The sequence below is a fragment of the Panthera onca genome, chromosome B4 (genome assembly GCF_046562875.1).
Source record: "Panthera onca isolate mPanOnc1 chromosome B4, mPanOnc1 haplotype 2, whole genome shotgun sequence".
Classification (NCBI taxonomy): Eukaryota; Metazoa; Chordata; class Mammalia; order Carnivora; family Felidae; genus Panthera; species Panthera onca.
Window position 1 is genome coordinate 75524319 of NC_138345.1, and position 13885 is coordinate 75538203.

A 13885-nucleotide genomic window follows, 5' to 3' on the forward strand; every position below is an offset into this window, starting at 1 on the left:
GGGTCTTTCCTGACAGTGGCCGCCACCTCCTTCCCGACACATAGATGATGCACTGCCCCAGGTGGTGGCTGTGACAAGATGACTCGACTGATCCCTTCTGACCTGAGCTACATGCCAAGATTCTTTGGAAAGTTCCCTAACGTCCCTCCTCAAAACATGGAGTTTCTCTCCATGAGGACACACACGAGTGTGCACCCTCAGAACACACTCACATATTCTCATATGCATTCACCCTTGCATTGTCCCACTTAGACACACACACACACACACACACACACACACACACACACACACCCCATAGTCACTTGTGCACTCCTACCAGCCCACAAACACAAACTGCCGCGGTCCCCGGTTTTCTCTCTGGTGAACTTACCCCACAAACCCACCCTCAGGATTTCCCTGACCACGACCCCACTCCCAGTCTCCCCCTTATCCTTCCCTGTCCAGCCGTCGGGGGTTCCAAAGCAGGAGGCGTCTCCCCGGAGTCGCTGCCCAGAATCACAGCTTTCCTTCCTCTACTCAGGAGTGGGGAGAGAGAGGACGCCAGACGGGCCCAGGGTGACGTCGAGGGGACAGCCCCACAGCCGGTGGTGGCGAAGCGGCTGGGCTCCCGGCAGACTCTCCCCTTAGCACATTGTCGCCGCGCCCCCTGGCGGACGCTGGTCCCCGACGGGCTCCGGACGCGAAGAGGAGTGAGGCGGGCGCGCGTGGGAGGGCGTCCCAAGGGGAGGGGTCGGCGGCCAGTGCAGGCCCGGAGGCGGGAGCCACCGGGCAGGGGGCGGGGGTGAGCCCCGACGGCCAGCCCGTCAGCTCTCGCCTCAGACGGGCGGGAGCCACGGCCCCGCTCGCTGCCCATTGTCTGCGCCCCTGACCGGTGCGCCCTGGTGCCACGGTGCGGCCCGGCGGGCAGCCTCCTATCGTCACTTCAGCCAGCGCCGCAACTATAAGAGGCGGTGCCGCCCGCCGTGGCTGCCTCAGCCCACCAGCTGGGACCGCGAGCCATGCTGCCCGCCGCCCGCCCCCAGGGCTGTTAGAGCCAGACTGCGAATTCTCGCCACCGCCGCCACCGCCGCGACCCGTCCCACCGTCGCGGGCAGCAGCCAAAGCCGCCCCAACTTCAGCACAGAGCAGGCGAGGCCGGGCAGGCCATGGGGCACTGGGCGCTGCTGCCCGGCTGGGTTTCTGCTACGCTGTGGCTGGCGCTGGCCGCTCTGCCCGCAGCCCTGGCCGCCAACAGCAGTGGCCGATGGTGGTAAGTGAGCTGGTGCGGGGTCGCCACTTGTCCCGGGGCGCAGAGCCAGGGGCCAGCCCCAGCCAGCTCCCACGCTCTGGGATCCGTCCGCAGACAGGCTCGCTCCACCGCACTGACTTCCCTCTGAGACACCGAGGGGCGCTCTGGAGCGGAGCTGCCCCAGAGACTCTAGTTCTGAGGAGGTGGGGTAAACGGTCCGCCCGCGGCGGCCCACGATACTCCCTCCAGGCAGGGAGCCCACTCCCATCTGGCACCGCCCTTCTCCCTTGAGCCCCAAACCCAGCCTCGCGGGGGTAGCCACACCACGGGTTTCCCTGCCTCGGAAGCGAAGGGCCAGGCCAGCGCTCAGAAAGGAGGCGAGAGGAGGGTGGGACTCCTGAGCATTTCACCCCTTGGGTGGGCATGGACTCCAGGCCAGGATTTCCTTGCCCAGGCTCCCGGGGAAGCAGTCTCTCAGAATCAAGGTGGACATCTAGTCTTCAGGTTTCCCATGCCTCCCCTGTCCAGTCCCCAGGCCCAGGGTCCTGAGCGGCCCTGCACAACACTCTGGACGCCCATTCCTTTCAAACCAGTTAGCCAGGGAGCTCGGAGTCTTTACCTCATTATTGATCTCCTGCTGCTCTCTCAAGCAAATAGTCCCAGGAAGAGGACAGGGTAGACACGATCTTTTTGCTTAGGGAGCAGGTCCCCTACCAGAGCCTGAGCTCCTACCACGCATCTCACCAGGGGCATCGTGAACGTAGCCTCCTCCACGAACCTGCTAACCGACTCCAAGAGTCTACAACTGGTGCTCGAGCCCAGTCTTCAGCTGCTGAGCCGCAAACAGAGGAGGCTGATCCGCCAGAACCCGGGGATCCTGCACAGCGTGAGCGGGGGGCTGCAGAGCGCTGTGCGAGAGTGCAAGTGGCAGTTCCGCAACCGCCGCTGGAACTGCCCCACGGCTACGGGGCCCCACCTCTTCGGCAAGATCGTCAACCGAGGTGGGTACCCAGGAAAGCGACACTTCCGGGACCAGGGGAACGCAGGGTCACCCGCAGGGCAGGGGCGGGCGAGTGCAGGGAAGATGTCCCAGGCGCCTGCAGGGTTCCAGGATCAACCCGTCAAGAGCTTCGTGCCCAGCGCCAGCTCTACCAGGCGTTTGCAAGCCGTGCACCTCCGGCGCGAAGCTTAACTTTTCTGCGCGACTGCCCCAGCAAAAGCGAGTTCTGAGTCGTGGACGCCGGCTCGCCACCGTCTCCCCGGCCCCTCTCAAAGGCGCCTGGGAAGCTGATCTCCGCGAGTGTGTCTTGCCTCCAGCCCAGCAAGGCTTGCATCGCCGACAGGGGCCGAAAGTTTGGGGCGCGGAGAGGTCTTGGCAAGTGCAGAGTTCTTCCCCTCCCCTCTTTTCAGTTTTTCCCTCTGGACCTGCCCCACTCCCACTGAGGAGCCAAATGCGCCCTGAGTCTCAGGAACGCGTGATTACAAGCGTGGACAGGGTTGCGTGCCCACGCACGTGCTTTCTCTAGGAGATCAGCTTCCCAACCCAGCCGGCCGCCGGCTCTCGGGACTCTAAGGGCGGAGTCAAAGGTCCCAAGCCCTCCACCGAGGAGGCTGGCAGCACCCCGCGTACCCCCTCGCTGATCCCCGCTCCCTTCTCTCACAGGCTGTCGGGAAACGGCGTTTATTTTCGCTATCACCTCCGCCGGGGTTACCCATTCGGTGGCGCGCTCCTGCTCAGAGGGCTCCATCGAGTCTTGCACGTGCGACTATCGGCGGCGCGGCCCTGGGGGCCCCGATTGGCACTGGGGGGGCTGCAGCGACAACATCGACTTCGGCCGCCTCTTCGGCAGGGAGTTTGTGGACTCCGGGGAGAAGGGGCGGGACCTGCGCTTCCTCATGAACCTTCACAACAACGAGGCTGGCCGCACGGTGAGCGGGCTTGAGGGGCTCCGCACGGAAGCGGAGTGGCGTGGCAGGGATCTCCGAGTCCCTGAGCAGGGGCTAACCTCGAACTTGGGGAGTGACGATCGGTGATAAGGCCAGGCGTCAGAGTAGGGAATCAGGAGAGGACGTCCCGAGGATGCAGAGGATGCAGGAGATGTGGAAGGAAGGCAGAGAATGGAAGAGATAGTGGCTGAGGGCAGGTAGAACTGAAGACATTAGAAGTCATGGAACCCGTGGAATGTATTGCCTGCAGCCCTCCGTTGTACAGATTCAAAAAACGAGGCTTGGAGGCCGAGACCACTATCCCGCGTGGAGCAGTTGGGCCTGGGGTTCAAATCTCGGCGCGAGGGCTAAGCCTGGGCCTTTGCTGAGGTCCTGGCAGGGTCCGGGAGGGGGCGGTATCTGGGACGGTGGTGGCTCTGGCCCTGACAGTGCCCCGGGACACCCTTTCTTCCTCCTTCCCCCCAGACTGTGTTCTCTGAGATGCGCCAGGAGTGCAAGTGCCACGGGATGTCGGGCTCGTGCACGGTGCGCACGTGCTGGATGCGGCTGCCCACGCTGCGCGCCGTGGGCGACGTGCTGCGCGACCGATTCGATGGCGCCTCGCGCGTCCTCTATGGCAACCGCGGCAGCAACCGCGCCTCGAGGGCGGAACTGCTGCGCCTGGAGCCCGAGGACCCGGCGCACAAGCCGCCCTCCCCCCACGACCTCGTCTACTTCGAGAAATCGCCCAATTTCTGCACGTACAGCGGACGCCTGGGAACGGCGGGCACGGCCGGGCGCGCCTGCAACAGCTCCTCGCCGGCGCTGGACGGCTGCGAGCTGCTCTGCTGTGGCCGGGGCCACCGTACGCGCACACAGCGCGTCACCGAGCGCTGCAACTGCACCTTCCACTGGTGCTGCCACGTCAGCTGCCGCAACTGCACGCACACGCGCGTACTGCACGAGTGTCTGTGAGACGCTTCGCGGACTCGCCCCAGGAGCGTTCCCCTCTAGCCCACCCGGATACGTGCCCACCCAGTCCCTCCAGCCACAACCCCCGCGATTCATACGTATGCGATCATTTCTCCCACCTCCTCCTACCGGGGGACTCCGGAAACCACTTGCCTGGGCCGGCATGAACCCTCTTGCCATCCTGATGGACCTGCCCCGGACCTACCTCCCTCCCTCTCCCGGGAGACCCCTTGTTGCACTGCCCCCTGCTTGGCCAGGAGGTGAGAGAAGGATTGTTCCCTTCCCCGTGGGGGTCAGCTTCTGACCATGTGGCTCTGCTTCCTCCACCGCGCCAGTGACCCCCCCCCCCCCCCCGCCTCTCTCCCTCCCCTTTATCCTCCGTTTTTTCTCCAGATCTTCTCACGCCCTTCCCATTCTCCTGCCAAGGGTGCAGACGCTGAACACACACCTGGACAGCAGGGCCTTTCTCCTCCCCACCTACAACGGAACCGGGAGGTTCTAGGGTGAAAGGGCAGCTGTGGTGATGTGGAAAAGGAGGTTGGGGGACCCAGCAGAAATACCCCCATTCTCCCAGCCTCTGTCATGGAGCCATTGAACAGCTGTGAGCCATGCCTCCCTCACCCACCTCCTACCCCTTCCTGTCCTGCCTCCTCATCAGTGTGTAAATAATTTGCACTGAATCGTGGATACAAAGCCACAAGTTTGGTTGTTGTAAATAAAACTATTTATTGTGCTGGGTTCCGGCCTGGCTTGCAGAGACCACTTCCACCCCACCCCAATCCCTCTCCCTTCTCCTCTCCTTCTGCTCTCCAGCCTCTTCTGATCCCTCTCTTCCTCTCCCCAATTTCTCAAAGATGCCGTTGCCTACCGGAATCAGCATTTCCTTCCATTGTAGCTATTAGTGGCTCCCCACCCCCACCGATGTAGTATCTTCCTCCGCAGAATAAAATTTCTATTTTTATCAGTGACTTGGTGGCTTCTCCTTGAACCCAGAACACACCATTGCTTGTCTCTCTTAAATAGGCTACATTGTCGGGGGACTGGTTTCCCCGCCCTGCAAGAAGACCCTGAGATTCTAACCCTTGCATGACCTTAATGAGGCCCCTGGGGAGCTAGGTCGTCAGAAGAACCTGGCCAGGAGCCAGGACACCCTGCAAGATTCTTCTTCCTATTTGAACACCAACCGGCTGTGTGATACTGGGCAAGTCCATAACTGCCTCAGTTTCTTCCCTTGATGAACGGGGATTAAACAAACAGGCAAACAAACTCTAAGCCTGCCTTTCCTTTCTGGAATTGTGAAAATAGCTACACCTGAGTGAAGCCATGACCCTGTTCTGAAAAGAAACCAAAGAAGAGAAAGCCAAGCAGAAAGGGTGCTGCTGTAGAGCTTTCGGCCCCTGAAGCCTATTGGCTTCAGCTGTGGTCACAGCTTATTAGGACCTTATCACGTCCTTATTAGGACCCCAGCTCCCAACCTGGGGCTCAGGAGGATCCAGGTGACAGGTGATGGGTTCTAGCACTGGACCCAAAAGCTCAGAGACGACAGTGGGGGAGAAGAAGGGAGCTGAAGGGCTAGAATCCAACTAGAGGCTAGGGCTTAAACCAATGTGACCAGAAGGAAACCCAAGTGTGGTCCATAACCACACCATTAAGTTAGTCATTCCCATAAAGAGCCTGAAAGAGCACTGTTACTAATAACGCTCATACCTCCATGTGCACATTCACCAGAGTCGGCAGGAGTACTAATCCTGCCCACGCCCTGAACCTATCTCTAACCCTAATCCTCTGCCCGTCCCTAGATCTAGGTCTAACCTTAGCCTTAACCCTAACTTCAGACAACACTAACCCCTTCCTAAGCTCTAACGCTTGTCCCTAATCCTAAGACTTCCCCCCAGGGGAGGACCTAAAGGGCAGGGGAGCTATGAAGCACCCCACCCCCCAAGGGCAGCAACTGATCCCAGATGGCTGGAGAATTTCCCCCTCTCCCTAGGATTCTTTTGCTGTGGTAGCTGCCTCCCACCTCTCCCTGGATGTGTGAACTCTGACCCCTGTTGGCCTTTGGGGTATGTGTGGGGGTAGGGGAGTGGAGCCAGGAGCTGCTCAACCCTGCAATGACATCCCTTTCCCTTTTTCTCCATCTGCCAAGCCAGCACCAGCTTAGCTCTCATGGGCAGCAGAGGGGGAGGAGTAGAAACCTTATTGATCCGGGGTAGAAGGCACCTCTCATAAGCCTTGGGTTTCCAGTAAAGAACCCCCTGCAGAGAATGTCCAGTCTATAATCCAATGAATTATTAGATCCCCCAGCTCCCAAAGCAAGAAGTGAATGGGATGCCACAGGCAGGAGAGGGGGCTTGGGCCCCTACTGGATGATGCCCAGAGTTGGGGAGAGGCAGCGTTTGGGGAGCTGAAGGGTTGGCAGCTGTCCCCAAGCATTCTCACCTGATTCCTAACTCCAAGAGCTGGAATGGGTATTAGCTTTCAGGCCTAGAAGCTGGGGCCTCTGAGCTGAACTGACACACAAGGGCTGAAGAAGGGTAAAGGGAAGCAACGAATCCTGTTCTGGCCCTAATTAGACTTTCAACAAATCTGTTGTTTTCTCAGCCTCAGTTACCTTGTCGATTGAACAGGGATGGTTGCCAGTGGTTAGTCCTCTCCTTCAAGAAGGTGGTGAGGTTCAGATGAGGGTCATGTACGTGAAAACTCTGGTCACTTGAACACTTGCTGACGCCTCTTCTGTGCCAGGCGTGTGCCAAAGGCTGGGGATACAGGGATGCGTGAGCCCTCGTGCCTACTTGAAGAAGTTTATAGGGTGGCGAGGGAATCAAACACATTGACTGGTATTGTCAGACGAAGAAGGGAGTGCAGTGAAGGCTCAGCGAAGTGTAAAGCCCTCTGCACACCCATGAGGTTTGATGAAAGACTCCCAGAATCAGTCCTCTGCATGGGAGCCCTCGCTTCCAGGGGCGGGGACTTCAAAGTGGGTAAGGAAGTGCAGAATGAGGCTGGGCCCTCAAGGGGCCATGCACCAAGAAAAAAGGTGTGTATGTGTGTGGGGGGGGGGGCGGCGAGGGGCAAGCAAAAGGGGTGTGGGATCTCTGCAAAGCATTACATAGAAGCTAATTCTTTTTCATGTTATGATCACCTGTGCCATTCTCACGAAGGGCTGTGCCTGGAAAGGTATCACCATAGGCAAGTGTTGTCAGGAATGGGCCTGATGCCCCAGCTCTGCCCTATCCACCCAGGCTACCCTTCCACCCACTTCTGATCTTCAGGTGCCAGGTGCCACACACCCAGGGGGATCTGAGGCTGCCAGGGACCCCGGACACATGGTTGGCCTCAGCGGGTGAGGGAGGCACTAGTCCTGAAATACCCTGGGGGGGGGGGGAGCGGAAAAGCTGAGAGGAGTGAGACGGCAGGCCTGCGCAGTCCCCAGGGGGTCAGCAAGCCGGCACCACACACACCCTGCCACACGCACCCTGGAAAAACCCTGTCAGTGGGGCTGCAAATACCCCAGGGTCTAGCACCCCCCCCCTCCCCACCTCAGGCTGGCTCAGTCCTCCTCTCCAGGCTAGAGGGAGAAAAATAACAAAATGAGGAGAAAATAAGCTGTTTGGCTGTGGTGTGAGCAGGAATATCCATACAGAGCTGCCCACCACTCACCCTTACTCACTCTTTCCACACCCAGCCGGGGCGCCCAGCATGAGACAGACCACCCCCCTGCCCCCTCCCCCGTCTGGGCTAAAAGCAGACGCTGGTGAGCGAGCAGCAGGTTATAAATATGCCCAGGGAACTGCCGCCAACTCGCTCCCTTGTCATTCCCTGGGAGGGGATAGGGTGGGGTGGCTCCTAGGGAGGAGCCAGGGCTGTTCCTGGGGCACAGGAGGAAGTGGGGCTTCCAAGAGGCTACTGCACTTTTTTTTTTTTTTTTTTTGCCCTTTTCAAAGGGAAGGAACCCCCACCACTTCATTTTTCCTGGGCATTTGCTCGTCTGCTCAGAGGTGGGGTTCCATCCTTCCCGGGCCACACTGAGGACCTCAGAAGGAAAGGGCCCAAGGCCACCCTGTGTCACGGTGCAGCCCGGCATCATTCCTCTTTCTCACACTCACTTACCCTCAGCAAAACCAGAGTTCATTCATTCATTCAACAGGCGTTGACTGACAGCCTGCTGAGCACCAGGCCCGGGCATCAAAATACCTGTGAGCACAAGTGTCTGCACGTGTATGTGCACGCACACACAGTGGCCCGGCTCCCGTGTGTTCACACCAGCACTAGTCCCTCTACGGACTTCTTGGCTTTAACCCGGCAGCCTCATCAGAAAGGGTAAAGCTTCAGGCTCCTTCCTGGTTCTGCCTCAGAGTAGGTTGGTGGAGGTGGAGGGTGTTGAGAGCAGGGCCCCTAAACATTCCTGCTTCCATTACTCCCCAGATAAATGAAGGGTCCTTTTTCTCCTCCTGCTCAATCATCTCCCAATGCAGGCGCCATGCCAGGAGAAAGAGCCACTTTGTGGGATGCTGGGGGCCACCTGCCCAGGCTGCCAGAGCCTCCTGCCTCCCAGTCACTTGCCAAGTAGGTGCCAAGCTGGGCAAAAGGGGGCAGTGCCACCCTGGGAAGCTTCCAGTTCTCCTCCCCCAGGGCCGAACCCCTCCCCTCTCCCTCCTCCCTATTAATCCTCGGAAGTGAAGGGGCCGTCCCTGGCAGCCCCTCGGCCCTATTGTGGCCCCTCGCCCTCCTCGGCTGGCGTCTAATTAACTCCTCCTGCCCCCGGTTTTGTGTGCCCCCCTTACCCCACCTTGTCGGCCCCGCCCCTCCGCTCGGCCTGCTCCCCCCCACGGACATTCCAGCCCGGCCGGGCTGGTGTGCCAGGGCAACCAGGGCCGGACCAAGGCCTAATCCTCCCGCCGCCTGGCCCGGCTGGGGGAGCCCCACTCACCTCCCCGCTCTCTGGGGGCTGCCCGGCTCTGCTGCGGCGGAGACACACAATCAGGACAAAGGCGCAGCCCCCAGGGGGCTAACTCAGCCTTCACGCCCAGGTTGTGCGGCATTTGGGGAGTTTAATGAATTGTCCATCACGCCTTTCAGGGCCCGCCCGTCAGCCTGGATTAATCTTCGGAGCCCTGGTGGGGTAGGAGACACTAAGCCTGTATTTATTACTCTCCCATTGTCACTAATTGAGGTAATTATCTGTGACTCTGGCCTGGCCAACAATGCGGCATTCACTCCCGGGACCTCGATGGGCCTGGCTCCCACTCTCAGCACCAACCCTCCCTCCTCTCTTCTCCCAAACCCGCCAAGGGCTAAGTTGGGCCCTGGAGCATGTTGGGAAAGTGGACAATGTCCCACAATGCTTCACCTCTCAACCAGTGTCTCCCACAGCCACCACCATGGAGTCACAGCTAGGGAGAGGCCTGCCCCCCCCACCACCCCGCCAAAGTAGATGAGAAAAAGAAGGCAGCCTGTCTAGGGACAGGTTTGGCTGGCAGAGCCCCCAGGCCACAGAGGGGCATGTTTCTGAGCTCTTTGGTTTTCTGGACACTCCAGCTCCTTACCTCTGGGCTGGTGACACCAGGATCTCATAGGGTCCTTCTGTGGATCCACATGAGTGGTCATGTTCCTATAACCTCCAGAGGTCTAGAATATTAGGAGGCCCTAATCCATAGCAGACGTACTCTCAGGAGGTCCCTAGAGCTTCTAAAGCTGACAGTGTGGCTGTGGATGTGATGGGGGAGGTTGGGAGAAAGACTAGGAAAGGGCTGGTCAGGGAGCTCTGAGAGGGCAAGAGGAGTTATCCAAGGAGGCAGCATCTAAGGGTCACACTCATGTGGCCATGCAGCAACCATAGGGAGAAACTCGGATTTGGAGGGATGAACAGTGCCAAAGAGTAGACTTCTCATGGAGATGGCTTCCCAGGTCAAGGGGATTGGCTTGGCAAGTGTGTGTGTGTGTGTGTGCGTGTGTGTGTGTGTGTGTGTGTGTGTGTGTAAAAGAAAGAGAACGATAGCAAAAAAAAAAAAAAGATTTGGTTTTTGGTTAAGACTAGATGTCAAGCTCTTGAAGGCAGGGACTATGATCGTTCACTGCTGTTTTTCCAAGAGCCTAACATTGTACCTGACACATAGTAGGTACTGTCACATGAATGAATGGATACATGAGGCTGGTACTTGCAGTGGGGTTGGGGGTCTGTTGGCTCTGCTTTTCCATAGCTGCACTTAACCTTTTCATTCTGTCTCAGCACTTGCTGGAAGGAAATGTCTAGACCATCCAGGGACAGTTCTTGGATGGGCACTCCTCCAACTGCAAACATTTTAAGGACCTCGGCTGAACACAGAACTACAGTCAGAACAGCGCCACCTTGTGGTGCCTCTTGGAAGAGCTCCTGGAGAGACCAGCAAAGAAAGTGGGGGTTTATCCCTATGCTGGAGTGGGGGCTGGAAGGACACCAGGCAGCAGCCCCCTCTCCTCCCATTTATCTGACCCTGAATTGCTGTGCCAGTGTTCCTGTTACACAGTTTTATCATTTCTTCCTACCCGCTGACAGCATTTGCTGGGAGCCTGCTCCAGGCCCAGCTTGTAGTGGATACAGAGCTAAGTCAAAGGCACTACCCTTAAGTAGCTTATGGTCCAGCAGGAGATTCCACAACATAACAAGACCAACGAAGGCCGTGATCAAGCAGCAGAGAAAACAATGCTATAGGTGTTGAGGAGGGACATTCGCAGCTCAAAACCTCTCTGCCCCTCCCCTCTTCCTCAATCCCTCTCGCTAAAGCTCAAACGTTTTATCCTTGCTTTCCAGAGACACTTCACGATTTGGCTCACACACATCATTCCAAGGTCCTTGCTCCTCTGAATTCCCCACTGACTCTGTTCCCCGTGAAAGCTTTGGGCTTTCCCACCTCTCTACCTTTGCTCATGCCCTGGAAAGCACCTCTTCCCCATCTCCCCCTGTTGAAACCCATCTCAGGTGTCCCTCCCTACCTTCAGCCCTTCTCATACCCCTTGGCAAAGTGGCCTTGCCTCCTGAAGCAGCTTCTGGGTAGGGCTTTCATGAACAGCAGGTACTGGCTGTCCCATGGATGGTTATCTGCGTGTTTCCTGTCCTCCTACTAGGCTTCCACCTTCCCGAGGACTGTGGGCTCTGTGCTTGGCATTCCTTGTAGCACTGAGCTAGGCATATCATATGTCCTCATTAAGAGAAGAGATGGATGGATGAATGGATGAGTGAATGGATGAACGAACAGATGGATAAATGGGTGAATGGATGACAGAGGGATTGGCAGCTGGCTGGATAAATGGACAGGTGAGATGTATAGATGGATGCATGCATGCATGATGGATAGATGGATGCAGGAAGCAGCTATTCTTTAAAAGGACACAAAAAGGGGCACCTGGGTGGCTCAGTCAGTTAAGCGTCTGATTTCGGCTCAGGTCGCAATCTGACGTTTGGTGAGTTCGAGTCATATCAGGCTCACTGCTGTCAGCATGGAGCTCGAGCTCGAGCTCGCCTCGGCTCCTCTGTTCCCCTCTCTCTCCGCCCCTCCCCTGCTCGTGCTCTTTCTGTCAAAAATGAACAAACATTTTAAAAGTAATAATAAAATAAAAGGAGTCATAAAGGGGCACCTGGGTGGCACAGTCAGTTAAGCCTCCGACTCCTGACCCTGGCTTAGTTCATGATCTCATGGTTTGTGGGTTCGAGCCCCGCATCGGGCTCTGCACTGATGGTGCAGAGCCTGCTTGGGATTCTGTCTTTCCTTCCCTCTGCCCCTCCCCTTCTTGTTCTCTCTCTCTCAAAATAAATAAATTAATTTTAAAAAAAGTACCCATAAAAAGCTATGTAGTATCCGGGGCTCCAAGGGAGGAAGCCCCACCCCATGCCAAGACATGCAGGGGAGAGGACAGTAGGCAGACTGAGTCTGCCTTCACTAACAAATTCACTCTCAGTAACCCATCTCTCAGAGTCCTTAGGTATATTCCCACTCCCAGAAGTCATAGTCAGGGACCTTCTCCTTCCTTCATGCTTGCCTGGATCCTCAAGAAGGCCTTCATTAACATATATTATGTATACAGTCTACACTGTAATGTCTTTGTGGGTTTCCTCTCCCACATCCCTCGCCCTATCTCACACAGAGATAGAGATCTCACCCTAGACCGGAAGCTCCCTTTAAACAGGAACCGGGTCTGAGTCTCTTGTGTGTCCCTAGGGCCTGGCACACATGTTTAATGAATGAGTGAACAAATGAATGAGTGAATGCTCACCTTTCCCCACAGGCACACTTTGCACACTCCCTATAGACTCAGGTCCAGCCAGAACTCTCCTGGTTCTCTCTTCCTCATACCCCAGACGCACACTCCTGACCCTGAATCCTCTAAAGTCCCATAATTACGGCCTGGTTCTTTGTTATCCATTTGTGACTGATCTAGGGAAGTTCCAGGGCTCCCGCGAGAGTCTGAAAGGGGAAGGGGCCCGCTGGGCCTTTAAGGCCATATTAACTGGGCCCCGTTTGGGACAACAGAAAAGGGCTTCCCGGGAAGAACCTGGCTGTTGGGAGGGTAGTGTCCTGCTGCCCCAACCTGACCACGCCCTCCTGCGTCTGCTGTCCCTACACCTGACCTGTGAGGCTGTCCCAAGGTTGGGGGTGGTTGTGGCCTCCGTCTCAAGGCTGACCAGCTGGCAGACGCAGCCAGATTTAGAAGTCATTTTCGCAGCAGGGAGCCTCCAGCCTCCCACCCACAGTGCCACGCAGGGCCAGTCTGAGATATGGCTCACCAAGGGCTGGCCCCCAGACCTGCAGTCACTCCTCTCCTCCTCTCTATCCCTTTCTCCCCAGATCTTTAGCAGCTGGCGCTGACTCCACCCTTAGGCAAAGATGGAGGAAGTCCTGGGGAAGGGGTGTGGGTTGCATCACGGCTCTAACTACCCAGAGGTTCCATGTACACCATTCACCCATTCAAGGGACTCTCTCCATCCCAGACCTCCCCGCTCCTCTTGACCTGGCCTCTGCTGCCTGTCCCACCTCTTGCCCTATCTCTACTTCCCCATCCTCCTGTTCCTAAACCCCCAAATACTAATGAAATAGCTCTAGAGATAAATCATAATCAGAGCTTAACGCTTAGGTATTACTTCCTATGTGCCGGGCATGGTTCTAAGTGCTTTTACATATTGAATCGTTTAATCCTCCCCGCAGGCCTATGAGAAAGGCACTATTAATAACCCCATCTTATAACTGAGGACCCCAAGACGCAGGGAGGTTGAGTAATTGCCCAAGGTCACACAGCTGGTGTGAGGTAGGGGCAAGATCTAAAGCCATGCTGCCAGGCCCCCGAGTCCATGCGCTAAACACCACACTACACCATTTCTCTGGTAACGGTAGTAGTGTGGGTGAGCTCTGAGAGCCTGGCCTCCTGGGTGTTCAGCCCCGAAGAGGCTTTCGCAGCATGGCGGAGTCTACCTCCCACTATCCTGCACGGCTCACCTCTTCTACTAGCCCAAGAGCCTGGAGCCCCTGGGCTGTAGCAAACTCCAGGCAGATGCTCTCACCACTGCCCTGGCCTTCCTCGGTCTTCCTCCTGGCCTGAAGGCCATTCTCTTCTCAAGCCCAGAGGCCCAAGGCCCATTCTCCCTAGTGGGCCAGCCTCACCCCAGCGTGCCCTCAGTTTCCACTCCTGCCTTTATCTTCCGCAAGTGCTCCGAATGTTCCCTCCACTCCAGTCTAAGCAGACCGTTTGGTAATTTCCTACACATACTGTTTCCCCATATCCGTG

The 13885-nt window shown here is 57.3% G+C and overlaps 1 protein-coding gene across 1 annotated transcript; it reads left to right on the forward strand.

Annotated features, from left to right (window-relative positions):
* The first annotated feature begins 222 nt into the window (after nucleotides 1–222).
* WNT1 (Wnt family member 1) lies at nucleotides 223–5084 on the forward strand. The gene is made up of 4 exons (XM_060657766.3): nucleotides 223–1252; nucleotides 1979–2232; nucleotides 2895–3160; nucleotides 3644–5084. The coding sequence occupies exons 1-4, from the start codon at nucleotides 1149–1151 to the stop codon at nucleotides 4130–4132; spliced, it is 1113 nt and encodes a 370-aa protein (XP_060513749.1). The 5' UTR covers nucleotides 223–1148; the 3' UTR covers nucleotides 4133–5084.
* The last annotated feature ends 8801 nt before the right edge of the window (nucleotides 5085–13885 follow it).